General features: G+C 45.2%; 1 protein-coding gene across 3 annotated transcripts in view; it reads right to left on the bottom strand.

Moving 5' to 3' along the window:
* Positions 1-14,896, bottom strand: part of PSD (pleckstrin and Sec7 domain containing) — a 747,912-nt gene that overhangs the window by 474,480 nt on the left and 258,536 nt on the right. For all 3 annotated transcript variants that reach the window (XM_063961403.1, XM_063961401.1, XM_063961402.1), the window contains one exon: positions 7,654-8,097. In XM_063961403.1, the coding sequence (XP_063817473.1) occupies positions 7,654-8,097 (444 nt within the window). The remainder of the gene's footprint in view (positions 1-7,653; positions 8,098-14,896) is intronic.

The raw sequence follows: 14,896 nt of genomic DNA on the forward strand, positions 1-14,896 counted from the left end.
ATTGCTTTATTCTAGAGATGTGCGGCTGGCACTTTTCGTGTTTGTGTTTTGGTTATGATTCTAATTCCACTTTCGTGTTTTGGTTTTGGCTTGGTTTTGCCAAAACCACCCTTTCGTGTTTTGGTTTTGGTTTTGGATCTGGCTGATTTTTAAAAAAAAAACATAAAAACAGCTCAAATCATAGAATTTGGGGGTAATTTTGCTCCTACGGTATTATTAACCTCAATAACATTAATTTCCACTCATTTCCAGTCTATTCTGAACACCTCACAATATTGTTTTTAGGCCTAAAAGTTGCACCGAGGTGGCTGTATGACTAAGCTAAGCGATACAAGTGTGCGGCACAAACACCTGGCCCATCTAGGAGTGGCACTGCAGTTGCAGACAAGATGACACTATTCAAAAACTAGTCCCCAAACAGCACATGATGCAAAGAAGAAAAAGAGGTGCAATTAGGTAGCTGGATGGCCAAGCTAAGCGACACAAGTGTGCGGCATAAACACCTGGCCCATCTAGGAGTGGCACTGCAGTTACAGACAGGATGGCACTTAAAAAAACTAGTCCCCAAATAGCACATGATGCAGAGAAGAAAAAGAGGTGCAATTAGGTAGCTGGATGGCTAAGCTAAGCGACACAAGTGTGCAGCACAAACACCTGGCCCATCTAGAAGTGGCACTGCAGTGGCAGACAGGATGGCAGATTTAAAAAATAGGCCTCAAACAGCACATGATGCAAAGAAGAAAAAGAGGTGCACCGAGGTCGCTGGATGACTAAGCTAAGCGATGTGATGGATTGTAACAACTATTGTATAGAGTGTACCCCCAAATTCATGATGATTTGTGTGTTTGCTTCTTCCCATTTGATGTGATACAACGTATGATGTGGTGTAGTTACTTTAAGCATGTAACAATATATTAAGTCTTTTTACAGTAGATCGTACAGTGTGTACGAGGATGCAATATTTCAATACACTGCATTGTCGTGCCGCTGGTCCGGTGGCTTGCTGAGGTGTATACCCATCTTTACCGTAAACATCCACATCACAAACATAGTGAGGGTGTTATTTGTGACAATTGGTGTACACTTGTGAAAACAAAGTACAGTATATAGAGACTTTTCATTTATGTACAGGTGCTCCCTGGCACACATAAATAGAAGAGTGTTTCCAAGATAAATAATACAATTACAGTTCAGGTCTCTGTGTGTTTAACGCTGCCCATTTCAGTTAACATAAATCCAATTAGGACCCATTTTTGAAGTACCAGTTTACATCCTGATCTTGAAAAGGTTTACTGTAGAATAAATACAAACATAATTCCTAATTAGGATATACTTTAACTGTGCTCTAAGGTCATTGCAGTATTTGTAAGGGTACTTCTCTATCTGTAACAACTATTTACTGTATATTAATATACTTATTAGTGTCTTGGCCGTGATATGCCGTTTCCGATATGCGATCAACAACATCAATATTTCTTTTCATCACCCCATAGAGGTGTGCAGGAGAATAAGCAATATTGAGATGGATATGGGATGTTTGGTGGCACGTTGTTACTAATTAACATGGCCCCTTTAATTTTGATGTTCATCACAGCCATGCATTTTATGTAACAGTCCATATCTTGCACTGATGACATGTACAGAAAAATCTCAAAAACCCGGATTTTCACAGGTTTGTGTTCCCGGGAAAAACCCGGGTTACAGTCACTTACCCCCTTTCACACAGCACAAAAAACCCGGTAAATTCCCCGGTCGACCCCTTTCAGACAGAACCCGTGTCAGCCCTGCAATAGACTTGTGGGTCATAAAAAATGGACTGTTTTTATGGCACACAGAGATGAGGTCATGAAAGTGGGTGGTGACTGATCACAGCATTGCATTAGCCATGGCCGACGAGTTACTGCTGAGTAGCCCGAAGTTCCTGGCTTTTTGCTGTTTTTTGCTGTTTCACACAGCAAATGAGAGCCTGATGCAGCTGCTAGCACTGTGCTACCTGGCACAGTCTTATGCCAAGAGGAGAAGGGAGCAATTTCTGGCGGAGAGGGCTAATACTCGACGCCGGTATTTGCGCAGGAGGAGAGCCCTGATTTTGGGCAGCATTACGTCTACCCTGAGATTTACCAGCTCAACTAATCGATCGTTGTGGGCCAGGGACCGCAGGCATGGACAAGCTTTCTGGGCGACCGTGGAAGCTTATCAGCCAAAGCAGTGGATGGCACACTTTCGGATGTCACGTGGTACCTTTTACTACCTGCTGGAACTTCTCACTCCAGCACTCACCAGGGGAAGCACCAACTACCGCAAGACCATCGAGCCGTGCAGGAGACTGTTGATTGTGTTGTGGTGGTATGCAACCCCAGGGGAATACCACACCATCGCCTGCTTGTTCGGTGTTGGCATATCAACGGTGTGTGTGCTAGTGCGGGAAGTGACCCAGGCATTGCTGGATACCCTTTACCACCGCTTCATCTCCTTACCGCAAGGTGCCCGGCTGGATGATACCATCAAAGGTTTCCAGAAACGTAAATATCCCCAGTGTGCTGGAGCCACAGATGGGACCCACATACCCATTATTGCCCCTAGAGACAACCCAGCCGATTACTACAACCGAAAAGGCTGGCACGCCATCATCCTGCAGGCTGTAGTGGACCATAAGTATTGGTAAGTAGTATGGTGTTTTAATGTGATTTATATGCTGGGCCAATGATGTGTATTATTAAACACAGCTAAGACGTATACTATTCATCAGTTTCACAGATGTCTTCATTGGCTGTCCGGGTCGTGCTCACGACTCCCGGTACTTGGCAACTCGGAATTGTTCCAGATTGCAAAGGAGAACCAACATGGCTGGTTGTTCCCTAGAGAGGTAAATATTTATCTTGTGATGGGTAATATTTTTGGAATATGGGTATATATGGGTAATATTACTGCAACAGTGGCAGACAGGGCATGCTGGCATGTCTAGTTCCACAATAGCTGGAGGATCACAAGTTTCGGCTAGGGCAGGCATGTCCAAACTGCGGCCCTCCAGCTGTTGAGAAACTACACATCCTAGCATGCCCTGACACAGCTTTAGCATTCTCAGACAGCAAAACTGTGTCAGGGCATGCTGGGATATGTAGTGTCACAACAGCTGGAGGGCCACAGTTTGGACATGCCTGGGCTAGGGTTAAGCTGTGGAAAGGGAGGGTTAGTCGTTAGGGGAGGGGTGGGAGAGTTTAGGATACTTAGCTCCCCCATGTCAGGATTAGATTGTTGGTATTCATAATTATTCCCTGTACTTTCATGAACATTATGTATGCCACCTATACTATATATTAATTTTTATTTCCCATTACAGAAATCAAAGTTTGTGGATGGTGTGGAGATCCCGGTGCACCTTATTGGAGATGCGGCATACCCTTTGAGGCGATGGCTCATCAAGGGCTTCACACAGCATCTGCCACTCTCTCCGGAACAAATGCATTTCACCCACACTCTCAGCTCGGCCAGGATGTGGTGGAGAACGCCTCCGGCAGACTGAAGGGGCACTGGCGGTGTCTACTAAAGCGCAATGACATTGCCATCACCCTGGTGCCGGATGTGGTTGCTGCTTGCTGTATCTTGCACAACTTTTGCGAGATACAGAAGGAACACTTTTTACATGAGTGGAATGTTGTGGACGCAGAACTGTGCGATACTCCTGTAAAAGCAGCAGGAGCAGCCTACGAGGGGGAGATAAGTAGTGGCAGTGCAGAGGAGATACGCAACACTATCACTGCTAACTTAAGTTATATGACACAGTAGAGGACACAAGGGATATGTTGTAAAAAATCTTTGGTTTTATTTTTTGTTCTTTGAATTCTTTTATTGTTTCAGAAAAGTTCTGTACATGTTACCTCACATGTATGAGTTTCATTATTACTTTGCAGTTTAAACTGCTGAAAAGTGCTGAATACACATAAACATCATTCTTAAAAACATTAAAGAAGAAAAAAAGATTATTTGCCACTGTAGGCACATAAATAGAGGGCATAATGCTTGTACATTTTTCTACACGTACACCCCTATCTGTAGAAGTGGCTGAGGTAATGGCCAGCTATGGGCCGGACACTTGACAGGCCTGTAAAGTGCTGAATACACAGGTACATTTTCAAAAAGAGTAAAGACAAAGAATAAAGATTATTTGCCACTGTAGGCATATAAATAGAGGGCATAATGCTTGTACATTTGGCTAAACGTACACCCCCATCTAAAGAAGTGGCTGAGGTAATGGCCAGCTATGGGCCGGACACTTGACAGGCCTGTAAAGTGCTGAATACACATGAACATTTTCAAAAAGACTAAAGACAAAGAATAAAGATTATTTGCCACTGTAGGCACATAAATAGAGGGCATAATGCTTGTACATTTTGCGACACGTACACCCCTATCTGTAGAAGTGGCTGAGGTAATGGCCAGCTATGGGCCGGACACTTGGCATTATTTACAACTGTCTGTACGAAGTGCTGCCCAGTGGACGGGTGAGAGCTGTGACATCTGGATAATTATTCTCAGTGCCATGTGTAGTATTATGCCCTGTGCCATCTGGACTATTATGCACTCTTTCATGTGGACTGCTATGCATTGTAACTTCAGGACTGGTCTGCTTATTGACATGTGGACTGCTACGCGCTAGGTCGTGTGATAAATTATCTGCTGTGCCATCTAGATAACTATGCACTGCGCCATAGTTAGTAGTATTCACTGTGCCCTCTGGAATATTATGTGGAGTAGCAGTATGTTGATTTGATTGGTTTATTGCCATAAACTGCATGCCTCTGCTATTATGCTGGTAGTTTGCAAAATTGCCCTCAGAATATTGAGGAGGAGTATACACTGGATAAGGGTGTGGAGGGTGCGGACTGTGTAATCTAGACACCAGACCGTTAAGAAAGGAAATGTGTGCCTCTCTGTTCTCCCTAGAAATGCGTTCATGCATACCCACAAGTTGTGTGAGAAATGTAGTTTGTAACTCTTTCTCGTTGTCAAAAAAGCGTTGTAGTCGGGCATCCTCCTGTGCCTGCGTTTCTGCATCGGATTCTCGCAGCTGATTGACTAGGATTCGCGTCATAGCGCGCGTAGCTTGCTCCATCTTTGAAGATTTTTTCTTCCATTCTGGGACATCAAAGACTAGAAATGAAAGGAAAACAACATATTTAGAATAGCAAATAGCAGTGATGTCAGCATATATGTGCTTGAGGCCTTCTTCCTCATGCACACTAGCTTCACACTGCAACATTAAATTTTTTTTGTATTGGTCATGACAAAGATATCATGGAAGTGCGCAAATTGTACAAACACTGCATGCTATGCACGATGTCTCCTTTCTTCAACAACAAACAGCAACAACAACAACAACAACAGCAAACCCACATCATTGTGGAATAAGGCCCATACTATATACTGAATTTTAAATATAAGAAAAATATTAAGTGTGTGTAAAATAAAAGCAAAAAAACTTACTGTTCCTCCGCAACTTTGGCGCTTCAGTCTGCGCAGAAGTCGGTGTCCCAACCGGAGTCACCACGCTGCTTCAACTGGTATCAACCTCGATAGTATCGGTGACTGGGTCCCCCACGGCAGCCGGCGGATTGGTGTCACTGATCTCAGTAATGTCATCAAACAGCATTGGTGGCGTCAGTGGAATGGATTGGCTGCTCTCTGGGGTAATGCTTCGTGAGGACGCACAACTGGATGATGAAATGGCAATGGGATTAACCAGTGCAGAATTGCCAAACACTTCATCGCACTGATCGTAGCAAAGCCACTCCATTCTAGCAGCACCATTTTTCCTCCTGTTGTGGTCGTGAACTTTGTTGTAGTATTTGCGCAGAGCTTTCAATTTGTTCACTACCTGCTGCTGTGTGCGCTCAATGCCCTTTGAGGTAAGTATCTTGGCAATGTTTGTGTACACTGTGGCGTCCTTCACTGTCCCAGTGATCTGCTTCCGGATCTCCTCCTCCCCTCTAACAGAAAGCAGCTCCCTGATTTCTTCCTCCTTCCAATGCGCCATGCTGTCTCCCTCCGTCTCCCCTGGAGCATAAAGATGACCAAAGACGCCAGCGCCAGTGCCACGCCCGCTCAGCCAATCAGAGAGACCCTGCTGCTCAGCCAATCGCCAGTGCCCCGCCAGCTCAGCCAATTAGCGCCGTCAGCCGCGACCCGTTTCTAAAATACCGAGTCGGACCCTTTCAGACAGCCGGCAACCCGTGTAAGAGCCGGGAAAAACCCAGGTAAATTCCTGGGTTGAATTCCCGGGAACTCAGTCCCGTGTTGACCCTTTCAGACAGAAAAAAATCCCGGGTCGACCCTTCAGGAGCCGGGAAATTACCGGGTTCTTTTCTCTATCTGAAAGGGATATTAGTAACACTGAAACATATCTGCTTGCATGTTGATTTTGTGCCTCTGCAACTGTGTTAGGACGGAGTATTGCTTAAAATAATAAATAGGGCTTAAATATGCATAGTTGGTTGCAAGGGCAAATAAGTAATAATATGTAGCTTCCTACAGTGAGCATTACACCTTCATTCCCTGGATCTATGGAATAAGAATTATAAATGATGATGGACAATTGTGCTCACTTCAAGGGCCACATTTGCAGATCTCCATCTTTTAAAATACATTGTTAATTTCAGTAATAAAATTAATGATAATAATCATAATAAACTTCAAAACTTCAGCACAATACTTATCCCACACAGCCCTCCACCCACCATTGCCACAATAATCCATGACATACTGTACATTCAGACCTAGCACTTGCCATAAAATGACATTGCATGGCCTAAGACTCCCTCTTATTCTCAGATCCCACATGTACTGTATTTTATTTACAAACAACCCCACTTACCCATCAGAACTCCCCACATACCCCAGTGGGTGTACGGGGGACCACTAGACCTAATCTTGCAACCTACTGTGCTAATTTTTCTCTCATTAAATTATTAATTTAACTTAACTTATGCAGCCTAAACTTTTCTTATGGGCCCAGGGCTCAGTCTGGAGAACAGACAGGATGGATGGAGAAAAGGTGGTGCATGATACATTGCACAGATGGGCAGTACGGATGTAGTAATGGTTAGCATTACTGCCTTACAGCACTGAGGTCATGGGTTAGATTCCCACCATGGCCCTGTGTGGAGATTGTATATTCTCCCCGTACTTGTGTGGGTTTCCTTCGGGTACTCCGGTTTCCTCCCACAATCCAAAAATTTACTGGTAATTTGGCTCCAAACAAAAGCTCCACCGGGTCAGGGAAAGGTGTGAATGGCCAAATATTCTCTGTACAAAATAACTGGTAATAAATAAATAAAATAAATAATTGCACTCTCTCCTGTCTCCATGTGCTGAGTGACTATGTTGTGCATAGAGGAGGTCACGTGACATGGCAGACTGTAATGCCTCTGTAATAATAAGACTGTAATGCAGAGGAGGAGTCTGTTCCGTGACACAGAGCTGGAGTCCTCTGTTGAAGGCTTGCCAAGCTAATTGCAGCCCGCCTGTTGCCCAGCACTGATAAATTTAATTCAGATATATGACTATAGACAAGATTGTTATGATGAAACTTAAATAATAATTAAATAAAAAATGTGTTATGTTGTACAGTCCTCCTCGGAGGGTGCTATGACATACCTGTGTACAATGGCATCAGCAATGATTAAGCTGTCCTCAGAGGGGGAGGGACTGTGCAATGGGTGGTTGTCAACTGCAGTAGCATTTACCGTGTCGTCCTCTTTCTCACTCCAGGCGGAGTCAGTGGTGGAGCTTGTCCCAGAGTCCAGCTCCAGGTGAGCCAACGGTGCAAAGTTGTCTTCTATAAGCTGAGCATTCTTGCAGATCTGCTTCTGCGTTTCTGAGGTCAGTGTAGGGAGGTCAAAAGTGAAGAAACTGTTCTGGTTTTGTGCAGAGGAAGAGAGAATATCGATGGAATCAAGGCTGGAGTAAGATGTACCCTTGGCTCTGTGAGATTCCATAATGGCCTCAAAATGCTTGCTGAATGAGTCCATGCCATCTTCTGACAGCCGATGGCACAAAAGGAAGGTCAGGGGAGATTGCAGTGGTGTCTGTATAGCCTCCCTAAAAAGAGAAGATAAAAATAATGTGTGCACATACAGTAGCATTACAAAGACTCATTTCTTATATGGATATCTATCTACTTCGTGTTTGCTTTAAGAAGTATTAAATAAATCCACCTTCTAATTTATCACTGAATTACACACTACATATTTGAAGTAGATTTTTAATGGAAATGAACATTAGTAAAACAGTTGTGTAGCAGAAGACATGAAGAGAATTCAGGAAGATGGTGGGACAGATTCGGTATGATATCCCGATGGACGGGATGCCGGCGGTCAGAATACCAACAGCTGCATCCTGACCATCAGAATCCCAAGAGCTCCCCAGAAAGTTCCGTAACACTCCCCTGCCCCCTATCCTAATCTTAACCCTCCCTTGTGGGTGCCTAACCCTAACCCTCCCTTCCCCGCTGCCTAAACCTTACCCTCCCCGATTGGTGCCTAACCCCCCCACCCGGTACCTAAGCATAACCTAACTTGTCCCTGCACCCTAACCCCTCTTCTAATGCCTAAACCTAATCTTCCACCCCCTACGGCAGGATGCGAGAGAGTCCCACTAAAAAAATATTTGGGATTCCAGGTGTCGTTATTTTGACGCCGGGGTCCCGAGTTCTGTTGAGATTTTTATGTCGGCCTTATGACATCATTCGGGATTCTGGCCTTGGTATTTTGACCGCCGGGATCACGTCCAACGGCATTTTAACTACATCCCGGTGTGACACATGCAGCAAATTCATCAGCAACAGACACTTGCACATAATACAGTTTAAACACTTTCAGTAAATAGTTAGTATAATACCCCAAAGACTGAATTATTTTAAAACATTCAACAGTGTTGTGCATTGTACATTCCATTCTCTTTATTTTTTATTTAATAGTTGCAGCTTGCCCAATGAAAAGTAATCTGCTGCATGTACAGCAGCTAGGGTTGTTCACCTCCCAGATCTGACACCCTGTGGTGGGACATACACTGTTCTGCTAGTTGGAAGCAGGTAGGTTTTTGGTACCTTCTGGATTTATCATTTAAAATTCATAATGAGTTGGAAGTCATTTATTTTATTTTGAAATGTCCAGCAGTGACATCATGGAAGTGGAAACTGCATACCTCACAACTGTCACAATTTTCTTTTTACGGGACAGTCCCATTTTTTTTAAATTGTCCCACCTGTGGGCCGCAGTGTCCTGCGGTGAAGGGTGGGTGGGGGGGGTGGGGGGGGGGGGCAGTTGGGAGGCTCCTGTTTCTCACTGCTGCTTGGCAGAGCAATGGTGAATAGACGCTGTGTACAGGCCCGGCGACAAGGGGGTCAAAGGGGACACTTGTATCGGGCCCCAAGATTCGCATGGGCCCCGCTCCCAGTTCCTGTGTCCCCGTTGCCTGTCTGTGCCACTGCAGCAGAGCCGCGGTGAACTGCAGTAGCACAATAAAGTTTATTTTGGGCTGACTAGCGCGCATAACGTCATGATGTCGCACTGGTACAGCACAGCAGAGGAGCCACCCGAGCCGCCCGTCCGTCTGTCCGAGAACTGAATATGAAACAGCAGGAGGTAAGTGTGGGGCTGAAAGAAACTGTGGGGCGGCTGAGAAAAGACTGAGAGACACGAGAAGGTTAGGAGAGGGGATTAGAGACTGAGATACACAATGGGAACCAGTGTAACGGGTATGGGGAATGAGAGACACGGAAGAAGGCTGATATTCACAGGTGGGTAGACGGAGATACACGGGGATGAGGAGGATGTGAGACATGGGGGGGGGGAAGTGTTGCTGAGAGACATAGTGGGGGGGCTGAATGAGAAGTGGGGAGGGGGCTGAGAGAGGCAGGGAGGCTGAGAGAAACGTGTGTGTGTGTGCGGGAGGGTGATGGGGCTGAAAGACATAGGGGGTAATTCTGAGTTGATCGCAGCAGGATTTTTGTTAGTAGTTGGGCAAAACCATGTGCACTGCAGGGGAGGCAGATATAACATTTGCAGAGAGAGTTAGATTTGGGTGGGTTATTTTGTTTCTGTGCAGGGTAAATACTGGCTGCTTTATTTTTACACTGCAATTTAGATTGCAGATTGAACACACCACACCCAAATCTAACTCTCTCTGCACATGTAATATCTGTCTCCCCTGCACTGCACATGGTTTTGCCCAACTGCTAACAAAAATCCTGCTGCGATCAACTCAGAATTACCCCCATACTGTAGGTGAGATGAGTGCTTGGCTGGAGAGACACAGGAAGGGGGGTGAGGCTAGAGACACAGGGATGGTGCTGGGTAGACACAGGTGAAGATGAGACTGGAGCGATACAAGTGAGGTGTGAGGGTGGAGATAGTGGGGTAAGGCTGGAGAGAGATGGGGAATGAGCCAATAGCCGACCCACCTGTATCTAATGGGGAGGGATGGGGCACCCAAAAACATAAGTGTACCGGGCCCCAAGATTTCTGTTGCCGGCCCTGCATGCCACATCGTCTATTCAATGGAGACGGAGGTGTTGGTGGCATGGCCAGCAGCACACAAAGAACTGGACATGCCCCCTCAGTAAAAATACGGTGGCGTGGCTCGCAATCGTGGTGTAAGAACCGGGAACAATGTATTTACTTTGGTCGCTAACATGTGAATGTGTGGAAGCAGTGAACACGTATTTTATTGATTCCCCAGTCTGTGCATCATAACATTATCTAGTGCAAAATGCTAATTCATTAAATGCAACATGTGATAGCCCAAAGAAAACACAGGGATAATATATAGGCAAACTTAGGGCCTTATTCATATTTGCAAGCAAAGGAAAAGCTGTGCAAAACCATGTATATGAACACAGTACCGTAACTAGACATTTTAGTGATGTGTGCAAGAAACAGCACCGGCGCCCCCCCCCCCCCCATATACAAATCAGGGCCAGTGCACGCCGTAGCTGTGTCAGGTCCGGGTGTTTTTGTGAATCCGTTAACCCGGAACCAACCACAGGTGTAGGTGCTGGGCTATGAAGAAAGCAGGGAGGACGAAGAAAGTTCCGATTCATATATTTATTCAAAATAACAATTCAGTAAAGAGTTAACTGACAAGTTGTTAATCATCATATTATACTGAAGTATTGCAGGAATAATATGCAAGAGAAAACTCAAAAATACATAAAAGAAATGTTCATGGAAACATATGCAAAACAAGCTGATGAATAAATGTTGGATTGTCCAAATATAAACGAGCTTTGATGCTGAACTGCAGAATATGATTAACTGGATAATGCAGACATGAAGCGATAACTGTAAGGATTTGCAATGGAGTTTTGAGAGTTAACTGAGAGACTGTGAAGAATTATCCTTGTTATGACAACATAGCAAATATAAACAAGCTTTGATGCTGAACTGCAGAATGTTATTAACTGGATAATGCAGACATGAAGAGATAACTGTAAGGATTTGCAATGGAGTTTTGAGAGTTAACTGAGAGACTGAAGAATTATCCTTGTTATGACAACATAGCAAATATAAACAAGCTTAGATGCTGAACTGCAGATTGTGTTTAACTGGTTAATGCAGACATGGAGAATTAACTGTAAGAATTGGCAATGGAGCTTTGAGAGTTAACTGAGAGACTGTGATGAATTATCCTTGTAATGACAACATAGCAAATAAAAGTACTGAATTGGGTTACTTGCGGGTTCCGGAGATCACTGTGAAACTGTAGTAGAAGACAAGGTGATGAATGGGTTAAATGCAGAGTTGAACAAACGAACAGCTGAGAGAAACGGAATCCTCCAGACTTTGAATGATAGGCAGACTGACAAGGTAACCTCATGCAGGACACTGGGAATCCAACTATTTCCAATAGGAGTGCAATTAACTGACAGCACAGCAGAGAGCCGGTGGATCTTTCAGCAGTGAAGGCTGCAGACGGACCTCTGGGAACGGAGGCGATATCTGGACCACGGGAATCACACAGGAATGCACGGAGAGAGCTCAGAGCTAGAGCACAGCTTTGATACAACAAAGCACTGGCCCAGAGTAACATAATCCCAGCCTACTTAAAGGCAGCACAAGCACGGGATTGGCCTACACCTGCCCACAGGTGCCTTCACAAGTGCTCTGTATTAGCTATTTGGTCTCCAACATGGCCACCTCCTATACAGCAGACACACCGCAGTGCCCTAGGCCATTTGGTCCCCGCACTCACAGTTCCCAGACTCTGCACTACCTGTGCCATTGATCACGCCGTGTCCCCACACGGGCGCACAGCACCGCGAGCAACCGCACTGGCAACGGATGAACCCCAGAACCCGCAGAGGTAAGAGACCGGTTTGTGACAGTACCCCCTCCTCTAAGGGTGGTCTCCGAACACCCCTGAACCTTATCAGGATCCTTGGAGAAGTATCTCTGTACCAGTCTTGGAGCATGAACATCTTCAGAGAAAACCCAGGATCTTTCCTCTGGACCGTAACCCTTCCAGTCGACCAGAAACTGTAAACGTCCATATCGGGAACGTGAGTCCACAATCTCTTTAACTTCAAATTCCTCATTCTGCAAAGAGTGAACTTTAGGAGATTTGGACAGGGTAGTACGGAACTTATTGAGAATCAAAGGCTTCAGTAAAGATGTATGAAAGGCGTTAGGAATTCTCAAAGACGGTGGCAACTTGACTTTGTATGACACAGGGTTGAGTACCTTAACAATGGGAAATGGACCAATAAACTTTGGAGCAAATTTCTTAGAAGGAACTTTGAACTTGAGATTGCGCGTAGAAATCCAAACTTGGTCTCCCACTTTGTAACTCGGTACAGCTTTACGTTTTCTATCTGCAAAAGATTTATAACGAGCGGAAGTTTTGACCAAGGACTTACGTACACAACTCCAGATGCTAGATAGACGTTGAAGCTCTTGATCTGCTGCTGGAACCTCTAGGGCTGGCAATGGATGAAACTCTGGTGGAGAACTTCTTGGACTCTTATGTTGGGCACATTTAGGACATGCTGCTATAAACTCTTGGACATCGGCTTTGAGACGTGGCCACCAATAAGACTGTTGAATAAATTTGAGAGTCTTTAGAACCCCAGGATGACCCATGAAGGAAGAGGAGTGAGCCCAGGTAAGCAGCCGTTTTCGAAGACTTGTGGCGACAAAGGTCTTGCCAGGCGGAGGAACTGGAGAGGTTCGAGTCATTAAGAAGGACGTAGGATTCACAATGGCTTGATTCGTGGTAGCATCATTTAATTCAGAAGAAGCAAAGGACCGGGAAAGGGCATCTGCCTTTTTGTTCTGAGACCCTGGACGATAGGTGAGTTTGAAATCAAATCGTGAGAAGAAAAGCGCCCATCGAGCTTGTCGTGGATTCAAACACTGAGCTGACTGCAGATACAGAAGATTCTTATGCTCAGTATAAACTGTAATGCGATGTTGAGCTCCTTCTAGAAGGTATCTCCACTCCTCAAATGCCAACTTGATGGCAAGTAACTCTTGCTCACCGATTGCATAATTACGTTCTGCCGGGAGGAACTTACGGGAGAAATATCCGCAGGGATGGACCTTTTTATCTTCAAAGACTTGTGACAACACAGCTCCTACTGCTTCTGTAGATGCATGCACCTCTAGTAGAAAGGGACGATTCAAATCAGGCTGTCGAAGAATGGAGGCTGACACAAAGGCTTGCTTTAAATCAGAGAAGGCTTTGATTGCTTCAGAAGACCAGTTCGTAGGATTTGCTCCCTTGCGAGTTAGGGCTGTGATAGGAGCAGCTAACGTAGAATAATTCTTAATGAATCTCCTATAGAAATTAGCAAAGCCAAGAAATCGCTGAATCCCCTTGAGAGTTGTAGGAGTGGACCAATCCCGGATAGCTCGCGTCTCTGGGATGGATAGCGGATGAATTTGTCCCCTAGGAGGGGTCTTGCCCGGAACCAGGACGACTGGGCAGTCCCATTCACGATGAGGAGGTAGAGAGTCTGCTGCTTGCTTACTGGAAACATCCGCAAGGGATTGATACACCGGAGGTAGATCGGAAAGGCTAATTGACCGAAGAGGTACAATTGTAGCTACACAGTCCTTGGTACAAGATTTACCCCATGAAAGGACTTCCATGGTTTGCCAATTAAGTTGAGGATTATGTTTCTGCAGCCAAGGTAAACCAAGTATCACATCTTGAGAGGCTTTGGGAATCACGTAGAAGGAGAGGTATTCGGAATGGAGCTCACCAACTTTCATCTTGAGACATACGGTTCGATGAGTAATTATACCATCTAGAATTCGACTTCCATCCACTGCTGTAACAGCAACTGCTGCTTCCAGGGGCATGGTTTGAACTTTAGACCGTATGACAAAGGCTGAGGAGATGAAGTTCTTGGCTGCCCCGGAATCTAGGAAGGCTGAAACTTTCACTGTAGAACTTGGAACTTCTAATTGAATAGACAAGGTTAGCTCTTTCCCAGAACGTGATTCTAAAGTAACTCCTAGCTTAACCTCTCTTGAATAAGCTAGGAGGCGAGAGTTTCCCGGTCGGAGTTTGCAGAATTTAACTAAATGTTCGGAGGACCCACAGTACATGCAGAGGTTACCCTGTCGACGACGAAGTCGTTCCTCCTCTGTGAGGCGAGAGCGCCCAATCTGCATAGGTTCTTCAGTCATTACTGGAGACTGTGAAGAAGAATCTTGTCGAGGTCTAAGATGATCACGTGGACTGGATCGCTCTGCCCTGGATTTCTCTAAACATCGCTCCCTGTAACGTAGATCAAGTTTGTTACAGAGAGAAATCAATTCATCCAGTTTAATTGGCACATCCCGGATAGTTAAATCATCCTTGATTCTTTCTGAAAGTCCATTCCAAAACGCGG

This window comes from Pseudophryne corroboree, chromosome 3 (assembly GCF_028390025.1).
Source record: "Pseudophryne corroboree isolate aPseCor3 chromosome 3, aPseCor3.hap2, whole genome shotgun sequence".
In the NCBI taxonomy this organism is placed as follows: domain Eukaryota; kingdom Metazoa; phylum Chordata; class Amphibia; order Anura; family Myobatrachidae; genus Pseudophryne; species Pseudophryne corroboree.